This window comes from Hydra vulgaris, chromosome 02, assembly GCF_038396675.1.
Source record: "Hydra vulgaris chromosome 02, alternate assembly HydraT2T_AEP".
Classification (NCBI taxonomy): domain Eukaryota; kingdom Metazoa; phylum Cnidaria; class Hydrozoa; order Anthoathecata; family Hydridae; genus Hydra; species Hydra vulgaris.
The window spans coordinates 31,285,001-31,302,663 of NC_088921.1; the positions used below are offsets into that span (position 1 = coordinate 31,285,001).

The following is a 17,663-nucleotide window of genomic DNA, read 5'->3' on the forward strand; positions in this document are numbered from 1 at the left end:
AACACACTGTAGAACACTTAAATTTAATAAATGCTACACTGAATCTTGTTTTTCTTCCTGCTGGAAAATGTCATTTGTGGTTTCAATTTTTAAAAACTCTGGTAAATGCTCTGACCTCTCCAACTGCCATTCAATTGGTCTTCTCTATTATTAGCATGGTCTTTAAGTCTTAAAAGAAATTTCTATTAATTCTATCCCATCTTGAATCTAAAAAGTCTGACAATTAATTCGAATTTCAATCTTCTCATTTATGGCTGACTTACTTGTTGCTGTAACCGAAAGATCCTATTGTGCATTAGATGGAGGCAGTAAGACAAAAACTATTGCACTTGCACACTTGTCTTTTCCACAAGCTTATTGTATATGGTTTATCTGGAAAATATTTTTAGATTTTTAAAGCATTTCTTTACTGCAATAGTAAAGTCATACTCAAAGACCAACATTCTTCTTTATTTCTGGTAACTTCTTAAAATTCTGTTCCTCGGTCCTGTATTGTTTCTTATCTACATTATTGGTCTTTCTGACTATCTTACTATCTGAAGTGGCTCTATTAGCTGGTAATTTAACTTTATACTCCTGTCTACAGTGGGATGGTTACATATAATAAAGTGGCCAAATTATTTTCTTAATAACTGCACAAAGTTAATATTATTTTATGTATTTTCAAGGTTTTACCATGTCTAAAATTGTTATATCTTCATTTTTTTAAAAAAAAAACCTACTCTATCTAAACCATGAAATGGTATAAATGGAAAAACGGGTTTCACAGGTTTAGTCTCATGTAACTTTCCATAAATTTATGTATGTATAAATTGTTCAAAAAATCAAATATAAAATTTCTCTTGAATTACACTTTTGATCAAAAATTTTAATTTTTTATCTATACTTTTTATTGTGGTTGCCTTTATATTAAACCTGATTTTATTCTCTACCTCTCTTTCTCTTTTCAACAAATACGGTGATATATATATATATATATGTGTGTGTGTGTGTGTGTGTGTGTGTGTGTGTGTGTGTGTGTGTGTGTGTGTGTGTGTGTGTGTGTGTATGTGTGTGTGTGTGTGTATATATATATATATATATATATATATATATATATATATATATATATATATATATATATATATATATATATATATATATATATATATATTTGTATATATATATATATATTTTTTTAAACATCTTCGCTTCCAACAAGGCTGCAAGCAGCCACCAATTAAAGTTGGAAGTTACTGAAAAAGAAAAGATGAAGATTGTAGAGCAAGATAACGATTGATGGCCGACTCAAAAGATTGCAAATTATATGAACCAGGAAAGCAAGATGAAGGAAGCGAATTCCAAAGAACTGATGTTCGAGGAAAAAAATTAGACAAATAAGCATTTTTGGAGCACTTAGGAACAGTCACAGAAAAAGGATGACATTTAATTGAATGACGAGTGACACGAGAATGAATTTTAGTAGATGGCACAAGAGACGCTAGCTCTTTAGAGCAGTGCCCATTATAGTATTTGTAGAAAAGAGAAAGAGAAGCAACATTACGACAATGTGATAATGGTTGGAGGTTGGCTGCAAGAGCAGGTCCAACTATGTTTACCATCCATTTTTACACCTTGTCTAAAAGAGAAAGGGCATCATTAGAAGATCCGCCCCAGATATGGCAACAATATTCTATACAAGGCCGGATTTGAGATTTATAGAGATAGAGAATAGAATCCAAAGTAAGAAAGTGACGAGCTCGATAAAGAGATGCACTATATATATATATATATATATATATATATATATATATATATTTATATATGTGTGTATATATATATATGTGTGTATATATATATGTGTATATATATATATATATGTGTGTATATATATATATATATATATATATATAAATATATATATATATATATATATATATATATATATATATATATATATAAATATATATATATATATATATATATATATATATATATATATACACACACATACATACATGAAACTATCAAAGACTACAGAGTCATTCCTGATTTAACACCTGAAAGAGAACTTGATTATCAACTACACAAAGACCGCAGCGTTTGTAATGATAAACTTGGTATTGATAACCCTGATTCACCCTTTCACTAGGGCATCTGTGATGGAGCAATCATCAAGATTCACAGTGCCCTTACTCCTCGCTCCAACTAATTTGCTCTAGTATCAATACCATTCGCTTACCAACCATCTGCACAATATGTGCTCATTCTGTAACAAAATTGAGATTTTTAATCAATTTATTACAGATTTTAACATTGACATTGCCTGCCTGACCGAAACTTGGCTAAACTCTAGTGGTAAGCAAACTATTCTTTCCCAAATCAATAATAATTACATTTTCATAAGCACTGAATGTCAGAATCGTATAGGTGGTGGTACTATTATATTCATAAACAAAAAGTACTCAGATAAAGTAGAACAAATAAAATTAATACAGACCATGCGTCTAACTTAGTGTCTAAAACAAGAAATTGAAATAACAATTGGTCGTGTACACCCGAAATACATACCCATGGATAATAGTAGTCAAAATTCAACAATCTAATTCGTTATCAAACAAATTCTTTACGCACATATCGTTGCTGCAAGTCCATTTTTAAGTCCATTTTTGCTGTTCTGAGAAAAAGGAATTTAAAGCTTTAAATTTATCACTATAGGCATATTTTTAGCTATGCTGCTGCTTTTCGCTTCTCTTATTCAGCGTGGTTGTTGTCAGGGCCGTCCTGAAGAGGTCTCTCATTGTAGGGGGAGGGGGTTGTACGTGTTTTTTGCTAATTAGAGACACACACACATACAAAAAATTAAATTCCTCCTGTCTAGTTATATGTGCCTATATTCCGGTATGGTCTTTAAGTGACCATATACATATTATATATGCATCTTATCAACTTACACAACTTATTGAGTCAGCCATAACTCACTGTACATTGGGCAACAAACCACAAATAATTCTTGCAGGTGATCTAAATGGCTGCCCTACTGATTTTCTTTGTCGTTCTCACTAACTCATTCACTTTAATGCACATTCTACCTGAAAACCTATTATTGACATCGTCTTAAGTAATGCTCCTAAATCTTATGTGACCTTTACCCTTTCTAGCTTTGGTAATTTTGATTGCTTAGTTGTAGTTAGTCAGCCTCCTCTATATCTTAATATATCTACTCACCCAGTTCCCTGCAATTTATATTATTCTATACTCTCTGCTCAAGACATCTGCCAATCTTTAAGAGCAATAACGCTTGGTAACCCCAAGCCTTGAATGACACCATTTATTCAAAACCTTATAAAAGAGCGTCAATGACTTTTTTTTTCAGGCACTACAATGAGTGGACAAAACTTGCCAATCAAGTCAGTAAACTAATTACCAAAAGAAAATAAATCTTCAGCAGGCAATTCTCTTCTGGAAAAACAGACTTCTGGTGAGAAATCAGGCTAGCAGATAAAGGACTAATCACCACTCCCATCTCTGAGATGTTAGCAAACCAATTAAATGGTCATTAATTAAAATAACCTAACCTCTTGTTCTTCATCAACCAAAAAGTAAACTCACCTATTACCCCCATTTCTACACTTTTATAACATTCTCAACCAACTCAACAAACTAAAGATAGGATCATCAGGACCAGATGATCTTTTTCCATTTTTACTCAAATTTACTTGCTTTGAAATTGCCTCATCACTCTATATCCTATTTACCTGCCTCATAGAAAACAGTTACCTACCTGACCAGTTAAAATCAGCAAACATAATACCAATTCCTAAAATATCTAAGTCGCTCTTTTCTAATGACTACCATCTGATTGCCATTACATCTGCATTATGCAAAAATTTTGAACGCATTATAAACAATTTCATTATCCATCACACAAAGCACAATATCTCAAACAAGCAGTTCAGTTTCATTCCAGGACATTATACAATCGAAGCTATTATTCAAATTATAGACGACTGGAGTTATGTTAAAGATAATAGCAAATCAATTTTTGCAATATTCTTTGATTTTGAAAAAGCATGTGGTCTTGTCAGTTATGACAAATTACTGCTAAAGTTAATAAATATTCTACCTAACTGGCTCACTTAGATTGCAACTTACTTATCTAACTTTTGCCAAAGAATCAAAACAAATGATCTCACCACTGAATGGAAATGTATTGAAGCCTGAGTACTTCAAGGTAGTGTTCTTGGCACAATTTTGTTCATTCTCTTTATTTCTGATATTATCAGAAATAAAGAGAATGAACAAAATATTATCTCCGACCCGAAACCATTCTCCAAAAATATGCTGATGACATCCTAATTTATATAATCTATGATGAAGTTCCTGCCAACTTACCTCAATCCATTGTAGATGGTGTTGCACTATGGTCTGTTGTCAATGGAATGAAACTTAATAGTTCTAAATGTAAAATCATTAAAATTTATCCTAGGTGAAATTCAAGTTGTACCTTCTCTCCTACTCAACAATACTGAGCTTGAAAAAGTCAACAGCCACAAATACCTTGGAATCATGCTCAATGAGAATCTTGATTGGCATAAATAATGGACAAAAGTGCACAACAATATAAAATCAGTATCCTATCTACTTAAACGCCTTAAGCAAATTGGACACACTCAGCTCAACCTTTTACAAGTCTATAAATCTTACGTTATTAATCACTAGATATATAGTGCTCCTATTCTTACTTCATGCAGTCATGCTGCAAAAAAAGAGATGCAGCATTTTCATAAAAATGTTCTAAACATTATTGGAAACCAATAATGTTTAGAGCAATGATGTAACCAATTTGAGCAGCTTCGATATTAGTTTTGCCATTGAAGAGTTACTAGACAAGACCTGCATTAATATCCTTAAAAAGATCCTTGCTAACTCATGCCATCTTATAACCACTAAATTAGCTCACACCAACAGCAGAAACCCAAAAAGATTCCCATTTGCTCTGAACACTGCGAAGATCATCACCTATCAACAATCTTTTATTCAAAAAAACCTCTGTATTCTTCGTGGTGTCAGCGACCTCTACCTGCTACGAAGCGTTGGGAGTTTCACTGTCTTTTCCATGCATAAATAATGTTTGCATGCATTTTTGGCAATCTTCACTTTAGTATTTATTGATGGATAAAATTGTACAATTACCTGTAATGCTATTCAATTTTAAAAAAAATTTAAAGATAAATAAAATAAAATAAAACACACACACATACACATATGCATATATATACATATATATATATTTTTTGTGTATATATGATTATATATATATATATATATATATATATATATATATATATAATATATCTACAAAATATATATACATATAAACATATATACAATATATATATATATATAAACATATATACAATATATATATATATATATATATATATATATATATATATATATATATATATATATATATATATATATATACATATATATATATATATACTTATAGTTAAACACACACATATATATTAATATTTTAGGAAATTGCTGATAAAGTTGTTGTGACAATTGGTCAATGTTTTGAGGTATTTTTTTTTATCTTTACTGTTTTTCTTTAAATTAGTAGCCAGTAAATTAGGAAACAGTATCTATTAAGAACCACTTACATTACCTATAATAGATATTTCTTAATATGCTTAGATATTTAAATTATTATATTGATAGACAATTACAGTTGATATTTTAACAAACACTTCACTTATCTCCATGCCTATCTTTTGCCCCAATATTAACTGCAGTAATAACTTTAAATTTTTCTGGTTTATATCCAGTTTAATATTTACAATATCAATAGTAATAGTTGTTGTATCTAAGAACGTTATTAGTATATTATTCTATGGTTTTTGAATATTTAGCTAGCCTATGAACAACATCTACACATGCAACAGATTAAGTGGACAAATAGTGGAGTATAATTTTTTATATTTTTGGAATGACAAAGTGAGTTTGTTGAGTTTTTAAAGATCTATTTTGAAGTCTTGATCACCCATATCTTGGTCTCGATTATTCTTTGCTACAGCTTTGAAGAAGAAACTCATTTTGTTGATCAAATGTTTTGCAAATACTACATACATATAGAGTGCAATATCAAAGTAAATTCTGCTCTTTTGGAGTACAGTATTTAAAAAACAAAGTAAATTCTGTTTATTTGGAGTTTAGTATTTAAGTAAATTGAAATGTAAAATGACGGCATAGATTTACAGGTACATTGACAATATGAATTTTTACATAGAAAGTCAAAATGAATACGGTGTCATTTTCTTTTTTTGTTTTAGCTGAAAATTGTTTTATATGTAACATTTTTCATATTAAAAACCAGAAGATGTTTTTGAAACAGTTTCGACTTGACAACTTTAGATGAATTTTCATTAAAACAAAAAGAAAAGTAAATAAAAACGCTTTACATAGCAAAATTTAACCTAAATGCATTGCAAGACCCGTTATATTTTGTCTTTCACTATGACAGCCTTAACTATAGTGACAGGTAATATTTTTGACAATTTTGGTTATAAATTTTTGTTTGAAGTTAAGGTAACATTCGATTATGTGAAATCAGGTTCTTTGCACTATTTGTGATATATTCGGTTTCATTAGTTATAATAATTGCAAACGATTTCATAAAATGTTTTAAATTAAAAATAAGATTTTTTAGAACTCCTGCGATTATCAAAATTGCGCATGCGCGTTTTTATTAAAACTCATTTTAGATTAGAGCGCAGTGTTTCTGCAAATTTTATTTTTATAATTATTTTTTTATATGTTATTATTTGGATGCTTTATTTTGAAACTCTATTTTTTTGAAATAAAGCTTCGCTTAGTTTTGGATGTATGAGGACTTTATTTTTTTGTCAAATTCATCGATTTCAGTTTATATTTATTTTCATTTACTCAAATTTAATATTTGTTAATTTTTTATTTTCTCAAGATATTTTTTTTTTTGTTTTGTTTTTTTTATCTCTTTGATTTATTTGCGCAAATTTTTTTTTTTAATTTTATTTTTTCCATTTTACTTATATTTTCTATATATCTAAAGGGTTTTTTACTTCTTTTTTTTTAATTTTCTTATAACTATTTTTTTACTTTAATAATATTACTTTGTAATTGTAGTATATATTTTTTTATATTTATTTTTGTGACATATATTTACCTTTTTTATAAAATTAAAAAATTTTCTTAAATGTATACTTTTTCTTTCAATGTACTGATGTTTTGTAATCTGTGTTTCTTATTTGTGTTTAACCTTAGTTTAACCTTAGTTTGAAAGGTTTTGATTTTCAGATGGTCAGTTTTCGAAATATTGAAGAATAAAACCTCCCAATAAAAAGAAATTTAGTTATAGTTAATAAATAATATTTTTTTGTCCTCACATTTGGAGACATTAATCATATTTCTCGATAAATCCTTTTAATTTACCAGCTCTATAAATCTCAACGATTTAGCGAATAACTTATATCTAACTTTGTAATTTTAACCGAAAATAATTTAAAATACTAAACGCAAATGCTTTAATCCAACATGGAGTAACTCCTTATTTAGCAGGAAATATTTCTGAATTAGATGCTTGTTTCCCCACGGGCATTTTTTTTTAAAGTTACGTTCTAAATGTCTTTTAAACGTTCTTTACGTAAGAATGTTTAGAAGACGTTTACGTTCTAAACACATTTAGAACGTAACTTTTAAAAGCAAATGCCGCTGGGTTGTGTCTTACATGTTAAGTTTGAAATAAGGATTTCCTTTTTAATATTCTTTTACATGCTCACATATTTTCTTAGATTCACGTGTAAAACGGTGAGATTTACATTCACATATTGTCTACACTAGAGCTAAGTGTCTATTTTTATTATAAAAGTAAATTTTTACCTTTTTAAAAACCAATCAATCGCCATATAGAGTAAAATTAAGCATACATATTTTGTAAAAAAAAAAAAAAAGTTAAACAATATAAATTTAAAAAGTTAAACAATATAAATTTAGAAGAGTTACAAAAAGTTTGGCTCAAGAAATATATTTTTGTAACGACAGGGTGGCCGCTGGTCCTGGAAATGTCATGGAATTTTATTTGGTCATGGAAGAAGTCATGGAAGTCCAAAACTTGTATTGAAAGTCATGGAAGATTCATGGAACTTTTTAAAATGATATTTATTTTCTTCTACTTGCGATATTTTTAGGATATTTCCAAAGAAAAGTACTAATATGTCTAGTTTAAATTTTAGTATTCATCAAAATAAGATATCAGTTTAATCTTCCTAAATCACATGAAAATACTCTGATCTCCAAAACAGATTAACAGCATGGTAGGCATTCAATTTTCGTTTCTTAATACAAAATATTTTATATTGATTGATGTCGCGAGACTTTGGGATCCCTTTATTGTTAACAAGTTCATTTTAAAATAAGAGTAAGTACATTCTTGAATATTGACAAGTATATTTATAATTTTATTAATACTTTTATATTTAATCTAAATTTTTTAATGAAAAAATATATTACTAAGGAAACATGAGCCAAGGACATATGGACAAGGTTACAGGCTTAATCCTTGAGATACAACTAAGTACATACGCAACTTATTGTTAAATAAATAATGTTTTTGTATGACCACTTATGCGTGATTTTTATATTGTAACACCCCTGGTTACAGAAAATTTGTTAATAAAAACACTCTAATCATTTTTATTTTATTTTTTCCAAATTTTTTTGCAGTTTTATTAAAAACAGTTTTTGCTATCTCTAAAGCCATACTTTAAAACCTTGTTTTGGAATGAATGTTTGTAAAATAAATGTCTAAAAATAAATTGTAATGAAAACACATTAAAAGCTCTAATAAGAACATGTCAATTGCAATAAGTCATTAGTTAGTAGCAAAAGTAAAGGCTAATGATTTGTGTGATTATGAATATAGAAAATGAATATTTTAATTCGTTATTGGAATGAGTCCTCAAGTGTTGTTGAAACTCATTATTTTGATTCAAAGTTTTGAAATGCTGAAAATTTTACCATAGAATTAAGGAATTGCCACCAAAAGGAATTAAAGGCATTAAAGGAATTGCCACCAAAAAAACTTGCTTCAGCTCTACACTTATGTGTCAAAAAAGCAAAATCAATTGCCAGCTAATTAAATACACCTTGAAACAGCAGTCAAGAATATTTTATACTCTAAAAATGTGACAGAAACTGAAAAACACAAATTTAAATTTGCATAACATGCTGGTTAAAATTGTTGAAAAACTGCAAGAAAGTAGTCCTTCAAAGTATATGTTGGTGCGAAGTGCAGCATCTCTATCCCCAAATAATATGGTTAATACCAAAGAAGTAAGGTTTGCTTGTTTTGGTCAGCTAATTGATAATTTATATCGATTTAAGTTGATATCCGTCCAAACAGCTAATTCTGCCAAAGATCAGTTTGAAGACTTAATAATATCTATTGTAACAGTAAAAAAAGGAAGAGCTCAGGCAATTCAATTGCCTCAAAATGCACCTCCACATGTTTTTAATGCCTTTTTTGAATGGGAACAAATATTTTGAATTATTAAGGAAAGTCTGTATTCTAGTTTTTATATCTCTCAGTCAGTGTGCAAGGTTTTAGTGCTAACTATATTAGTGTTAGCTTTATATTATTAGTGTTATATTATTAATGTTAGCTTTATATTGAGAACATGCAACAAACTTCTTTGAACAGTCAGCGCTCTGTTTATGACCATGTAACCGCATTAAAACAGAATGCTCATAATTTTACAATCACTAATGAATTACCAAAAAGTTGCAAGTTAGCTCATTCTCGATATGTGGGATATATAGATGAAATTAAAAAGGAAAATACTATTATTAAAAAAGCTGAAAAAAGAAAGCACATCACTGAAGAAATTATTGGTGTAAAAAAGAGAAAGATATTCAATCGTGTATCTTTACCCTAAACAAAGAAATTGAACGTTTTAGCATTCAAGCAAAAGAATCTAATTCCATGGAATTACTTGTTAAAGCCAATGTTTTCAGCCTAAGAGTAAAAGAAAAGCAAACCCTTATTGAACAGCTAAATAACACTATTTTTAAATTAGAAACAGCTTTAAAAAAGAGTTAGCTTGACTTGGATTTATTCTTATAGTTTGTTTTGTTTAACATTTTAAGTTGAAAGTATACTTTTAATTCAATTCATGTTTTGGAAGAAAGTTTTATTTCAGTAAAGTAGTTTGACTTTTTCATATATGTTTTTGTTCAAAACTTTTAACTTTGTTACTTCAACCATTCAAACAAACAATTATTTCTTGTGCAAAAAAAGTTGATAGTTATTTGTTTTTTTAGTCTGAACAATAATTAGAGTTTATAATTAGAGTTAGGGTGACACACCTAGTACTCCCCATGCGTTCTTATTGTCACGACTTGCTCTCTAAAAAGATTATCTGCTTTTATTTTTAAAATTATTTTAATTGTCAAAACTGTCAGCTCAGTTATGATGCAAACATCAGAGTTTTTTTCACACATAATTTCAGAACTTTCTAGCAATTAGTTTTTGATCTGGATGTTTTCTAATGGCCAAATGGCAAAACTAATTGCATGTCAAGAATGATTATTTTATTATAGTGATTTATCATAGATGTTTATAAATAGTCATGGAAATGTCATAGAAAAGTCATGGAAAAGTCATTGAATTTTATTTTCAAATTTGAGTGGCCACCCTGAACGATTTATCAAAACTTTCGTTGTCTTTATATAAATGTGAAATGTAAACTATTAAACATAACATTTTTGAAATTAAGTTTATATTTGGTCGTGATCGCTTTTTATTACATAAGGGCATATTCGTCTCATAATGGACTCATAACTTATAAGCATTTGGGTTAAAGCTTTTTATATCTTTATAATAATCCCAGCTGCCTTAAAAAAAAACATGAATTTTAGTTTAAAACCAACTAAAAAATCATTGATTTTATTTACTTTTTTAAAATGCTTTTCAAAAAGTATATAAAACCAATGACTTTGTAGTTAGTCCAAGTTAAAATTCATCTTTTTTTTATTTTTATTGTGCCAACTTGGATTACCAAAAAGGTACATATAGTTATAACCCAAATTAAAAATTATGCAAAGATATAAAAAGTTATACCCCAAATTAAGGATCATGCAACATATTTATAAACTCATTGTGCTTTGCACTTATGATATGAGCACAGCTAGTAATCTTAGTTTAAACCTGCATTAAAATGCACATCTTGGTTATTCATCAGTATATTTCAATTATTTTATTTTAGTAGAGAATTTGTATTAATTAAACAAACTGAATTTAATGCGAACAGACAAAAATAATAAATTCTGATCAAATATCACCTACAAGCGACCGTGGCACAGTTGTTAGAGCGCTTGCTTTATAAGCAAGAGATCCAGGGTTCAAAGCGAGCTCTGGGCATATTTTGCGTAATTGATATGGAAGGAGGCGTGAACTTTCTACACGTGGTGCTCTGGTACCTAAAACAAACAAAAATTGATTACCTTATATTTTTTATTTAGTTACCTCTCTGTGTATGTGTGCAAATGGCTATCTTTGGAACCAAAAGTCTGTGGTTTGATGACCGTTTTTGCCATAAAAAAAAACATTGGTGGAAAAGGCAAATTCTTTGCTATTATATGTTGCTTTGTGATAAGTTGATTATACCAAGTGAAATTAGGTAAAAAAAAAAAAACACTTAAAGATTACTCAACTTAGAGCCATTTAGGGATCGTCCATAAAGGACGATGATGAACTCGGGGTATTCCAAGGTAAGAGGTTATCCATAAAAGACGTCATTCAGAACTTAATTACTAACCAGAAGTAGAAGTTTATTAACTCCCTTCCGCGGAGAGTTTCATTAAACACAAGGCGCTATAATACTCTAAAATCTCTGCGCACGAGAGCCAACATTCTCCTACTTTTCGCCATTAGTTAAACTTAGCATGATGTCCTTTATGGATGATCCCTTATGTTCTTGATTTACGTAAATGAATTTTAAAAGGCCTCGAATCTATCAGCTTAAAAAAAAAATTATGGTAGACAAAAGCATGCATGCAGCATTCAGGATTATATTAATAGCGTTAACATATTTGTTAATGGAGAACCTCTTTAAAGAAACTTAATGCACTCAATGTTTATAAGATTAATATTTACCAAGTTATGCTGTTCATGTTTAAATCAAAACATGGTTTATCTTCTAATATCTTTTACTCTTACTTTACCGAAATTTTTTATAAAGACCCCACAAAATTTTCAAATGATAAATTTATTATTTCAAGATCTTATTTAAAAATTAGTACATTTCAAATTCAATATCGTGAACCATTTCTTTAAAAAAATTCTCAAAATATTATTAAAACTCTTCTAAACTTCTCTTTAGAAAAGTTCAAAAGACAATGTAAACGTTTATTATTAGAAAAAAAAAATTTGAATTTAAATATCTTTTTTAAAACAAGATCAAAAACAAAATTAACTAAACTGAAAAAATCATCACCACTCACTTAATTTTGTCTTGATCGTCTGACCTTTTTTTCGTATTAAAATAAAAAATTCATGTTTATTTTTAATGTCTTATCATACTGTTTAACATTACATTTGTAATATATGCGTAGAACAAACGGCGATAATGTTAAAGGAGCTCGGCGATAAGACAGTTTATGTCTTCTTCTTGCTCAGGTTATTTATTTTATATTTATATATAATTTATTAATTTATTAAACTATTATTAAACGGCAAAGAAAAAAAATATATTATGTTTGCTGATAATATCAATCTATTCTTCTCCAACGATAGTTGGAGACCCGACCCAGACCCAGACCCAATTTTATAAAGGGTCTGGGTCAGACCCAACCTTATCAGTTATTTGAAAAAAAAATTGCGCATTTTTTGTTTAAAGGTGTTCTATGAAATAATAGTCTTAATAGTCTTGTCACAGAACAGCATTAAAGAGTTGAAATTGGTCTAATAAATGCGAGTATCACCATGGCTGCCAAGAACTGTATGGTGATTAAAGTAGTTTTTCTCAGACATCATACTGAGTGTAGCGTCGTAAATAATGAAAATATTGAAAAACTAAAGCATTTTACTATTAGAAATTCCATCGTATTATGTAAGAAGGAGTGCTATCAAAATGCGTTAAGGTCTTTGAAGGCCTTCAGAGCTTAAATTTATACCCGTGCAACCACACACCTAAAACAGAAGACCTTTTCTATATTAGTTTAAAAAGACACTGCTTAGTATGCTTTATGAACAGAGACCTCATGCGAAATGCTTTTCCAGTGTTGCTCGTACTCAAAAATCTGAAAAAATCTTTCAAGAATTTGCACCACGTTGAATGCACCACATTAGTATACTTCTTAGATTGTACTTATACATATTAATCTAATCACTCCACTTTTTTTTAGTAACCATTTTTTTTTTCTTTGAACATTTGAGTCTGGCTTAAATCAAGCGTGGGTCTCAAACTGAAGGCCTTTGTCCTATTAAAGTTGGTGAATTAAAATTATTACGTATACGTGGTAAAAGTCATGTAGATAAACGTGATGAAAGTCACGCATTCATTTATAATTATTATTTTAATGACTATTGTAGTTTTACAATTGTCATGGGAATTATGACTTTGTATTTATATTCAATTTTATGTAATAGAACGGAAGATTGAAAAACGCTCAGATAGTTGTTTTTAATATATATATAAACCAATGCAAGAATCCAACAAGCTATTTCGGCCATTATGCCACCAGTATTTGATGGCAACCATCAACGATTTATCCGTCAACTGCGAACATATATTGCAGTAATGGACATTGACGAAGCGAAGAGAAAAATGATAACATTAACATGTTTGCCACCACAGATATAATCTGCATTAGAAGATCTACGCTTGCCGGCATACCCTGAAGATGATTCGGTGACTTAAGAAGAGATCGAGGAAAATATTATAAAGCTTTTTAAACCAAATTCATCTTTAGTACTACGCTTTGAAATTACATTAATTAAAAAGCAAGTCACGAGAGTGTGACGGAATTTTCACGACGGATTGCAAGAGCTGCTGAAGGATGCAAATTTACGGATAGAGATGACAGGATGCGCGACCAATTTATTACTGGATTTAACCATGGAGCTACAATCAAACAGCAATTACTGAAACCTGAAGAACTTACATTTGCAAAGGCTGTTTAGGTTGCTATTAGAGTTCCGACAGTTGATTGTTTCCAATAATGTGATGGTTGCAGCAACATCGCTACTTCCCCAAACAACTAGTTTTGCCGGAACAAATAAAATAACATGTTTTAATTGTGGGAAATTTGGACATTATGCACGGGATTGCGAGGCAAAATGCAAAAACTGTTCACATATTCATTGAGCCAAAGACTGCATCAAACGATTGCAAGGTTTAAAAGGAAAAGGGAGAATTTGGAAATAATGGCATCCAGTATTCTCCTGGAAACGGCGTTGCCATCATTAAAAGTTAAAATAAACGGAATGTTCCGAACAGCATTAATTGATTCTGGATGCTCAATTACGGTGGTTCATGCTGAATCTTCACGTGGATTTGTTTCAAAAAGTCAAAAAATCATTACAAATTTGGGAGGAACTGCTTGTAAGTACAAGCAAACTTGCAAGTACTAGGTGAAATGGTAATCAAATTGGAAATTGATGAAATATATTGGATGAATAATTCGTTAATTGTAAATGATCAACCATTCGGGTTTGATTTGATTTTTGGAATGGATGCTATTGAAAAATTCGGAGGAGCCGTAATCTATAGTGATAAAAACCGTACTGTCCGAATGTTAGCATGTGACGCGGCAAAATGTGGTGCAATTTATATAAGGAGTAAAGAGAACAAAATAAACAAAAAGAACGAATTAAACGAAGAGAACGAAGTAAACAAAGAGAACAAAAACAACGAAATAAACGGAGAGAACGAAATAAACGAAGACAAAGAAATAAAACATCAGGATTTTACGGCAAAGCTCGACGGAAAAAAGTGGACGGCATCGTGGAACTGGAATAAAGACTAATAATACGATCCGCGAATACAAGATGAGCGTAGAGCATGAACCTAGTTACCGAAAAGAAATAAATGAAAGGATTAACTCTGGCATTCTTGTGCCGTTTAACGAGCAAGCATTGAGACCACCTAAAGTATTGATATCGCTCATGTGTGTTATGCAAGAAAATAAAGGTAGAAAGATACGCCCAGTGGGAGACATCCAAGTTCTCAACGAATTTGTAAATTGTCACACAGCAAATGCCGACGTTTGTCAAGAGAAACTGCGTCGTTGGAGAAAAATTAAAAATTCTTGATCTTAAGAAAGCCTACCTTCAAATTCACATTGACAAAAAACTGTGGCTATATCAAACTGTGAGTATAATAGGGGAACGGTATTGTTTCACCAGAATGTGTTTTGACATCAACGTGGCTCCAACGATAATGACTACAATTCTTCGTCACGTGCTCAATATAAATTCTACCGTGAAGAAAGCAGGTGATAATTACATTGATGATATATTCGTCGACGAAAGTGTTGAAGCGGCTAAAAAAGTAGCGAAGCATCTTGATAAATTTGGGTTGCAATGTAAACCTCCAGAAGACCTAGAAAAAGGACGTGTGTAAGGATTGAGAGTCAAACGAAATAAAAATGTGGAACTGATATGGAAGCGGAACAATGTAGTACAATTCGAATCTTCAAATGCAGTCACACGATCACAGCTTTTTAACAATTTAGATAAACTTATTGGACATTACCCGGTGGCAGGAAATTTGCGTTTACAAGCTTCATACATCAAACGGTTAGCTGTATATATTCCATGGAATGAGTATGTTTCTGAAGATTGCAAAGAAACAATGAACGAGTTGCTTCACCGTTTGGAAAAAGAGGACTCGGTTGGTGGGAAATGACTGGTACCAGTGAATGGAAAAGCTGAGCTTTACTATAATGCATCATCCATAGGACTTTTTGTAGTTTTTCTAACTGGAGGAGTAGTTATTGAAGATGCAGCATGGCTACGACCGACGAGTGATACGCACCATATTAATATAAGTGAACAAGGTTCGATACTTCGAGGACTAAATTTAGCCAGTAAATGGGATATAAAAGAACTCACAGTATACAGCGATAACAAGAGCACCATGGGATGGTTAAACGCAGTTTTAAATGAAGAATATCGTGTAAAGACTCGGGAAATTTCTCAATTGTTGGTACAAAGACGGCTGAATACGATAAAGGAAGTAGCAAAAAATATTAAGATTATTGTACAATGGATTTCATCTGAACTAAATTTGGCCGATCGACTTACACGAATCTCTCAAAAATGGTGCTGAACAGTGTGTGCAACCGAATTAATTCAACAGAAAAACATAAAGAAAGTTCATATAATTGGTCATTTTGGTTTCGCTCGAACATTGTAACTTTGTTTCCGAAACAACCAGAATATAAATGACTCATTTAACGATGGTCTTGATATACCAAAAGATGAATTTGAAAACGGTAAAGGAAGATATAACTGTATAAGTTATAAACCGTATAAAATAAAAGATACCGTTCAAGTTTGAAATGATTCTCAAGAATGCAACGAACAAAAGAGAATGCAACGCCCCACAACGATTATACTTATGAGCTAATTCACCAAGAGGGCATGTTCTATTAAAGTTGGTGAATTGAAATTATTACGTATACGTGGTAAAAGTCATGAAGATAAACGTGTTGAAAGCCGCGCATTCATTTATGATTATTATTTTAATGACTATTGTAGTTTTATAATTGTCATGGGAATTATAAATTGTCACGGGAATTATAAAATTTTGTATTTATGTACGATTTTATGTAATAGAACGGAAGGTTAAAAAACGATAGTTGTTTTTAATATATATATATACACCAATGCAAGAATCCAACAGCCTTAGAATGGTAAAACCATAGATTATGCGAGCTCTTCTGTTGTAAGCATTCTAATATGGCATTCACATCCGAAGATGAAAGGTTCTGGTCAATAATTGAGACTCACAGGCCAACAATCAAAAGACCTTACTTATTACCGATATATGTACTTTTTTTATTACCAATGTATGTACCAAACCCCTCCTATAATGTAACTATTATAATAGCTAAAACCTAGAATCCAACCACGTTTAACCACATTCAACCACGTCCAACCACGTTCAAAGACTTTTAACGTTTTTCTCATAAAAAATCAAAAGCTATACTTGATTTTGTTAGAGAAATACGTTTAATGTTGTTGGGTCCTTATTTTGTTAATTAAATTATAATTTAAGATGACGGTGAATAAAAACTTCAGAAAATAATAAAAGAAAACTTTTTTCAGTAATAAATGATTTTACAATAACGATAGATAGCAATAATTTTATTAATAACAAAGTTAGATTTCGTGTAAATTCCGAACAAAATCTTGCACAAGTCTTTATATTGACAAAGGTCACAAGTACTTTTCTTTTTTTCAAAAGAAATTAGAGCAGCTTCCTTTTCGTTTTCATTAATGAAGATCGCTGTACCGCTTTTTTCTTTTAGATGAAAAATTAAAATTAGAAAATAAATTAAAGTTAAAGGATATAAACTAAAAACCTCGAAGTTCAGATTTTAACCAATCTTGTGAGCATAATTGGCTTCCAATG

General features: G+C 30.2%; 1 protein-coding gene across 2 annotated transcripts in view; it reads left to right on the forward strand.

Annotated features, from left to right (window-relative positions):
• The window catches only part of LOC105847189 (ankyrin repeat and sterile alpha motif domain-containing protein 1B), a 74,967-nt gene extending 67,744 nt beyond the window's left edge, over positions 1-7,223 (forward strand). The window contains exons 25-26 of one of the 2 annotated variants that reach the window (XM_065790594.1): positions 5,526-5,570; positions 5,901-7,223. In XM_065790594.1, coding sequence (XP_065646666.1) covers positions 5,526-5,570; positions 5,901-5,960 — 105 coding nt within the window. In that variant the 3' untranslated portion in view covers positions 5,961-7,223. The remainder of the gene's footprint in view (positions 1-5,525; positions 5,571-5,900) is intronic. The other variant, XM_065790595.1, reaches the window with a different exon arrangement.
• Positions 7,224-17,663: the final 10,440 nt, after the last annotated feature.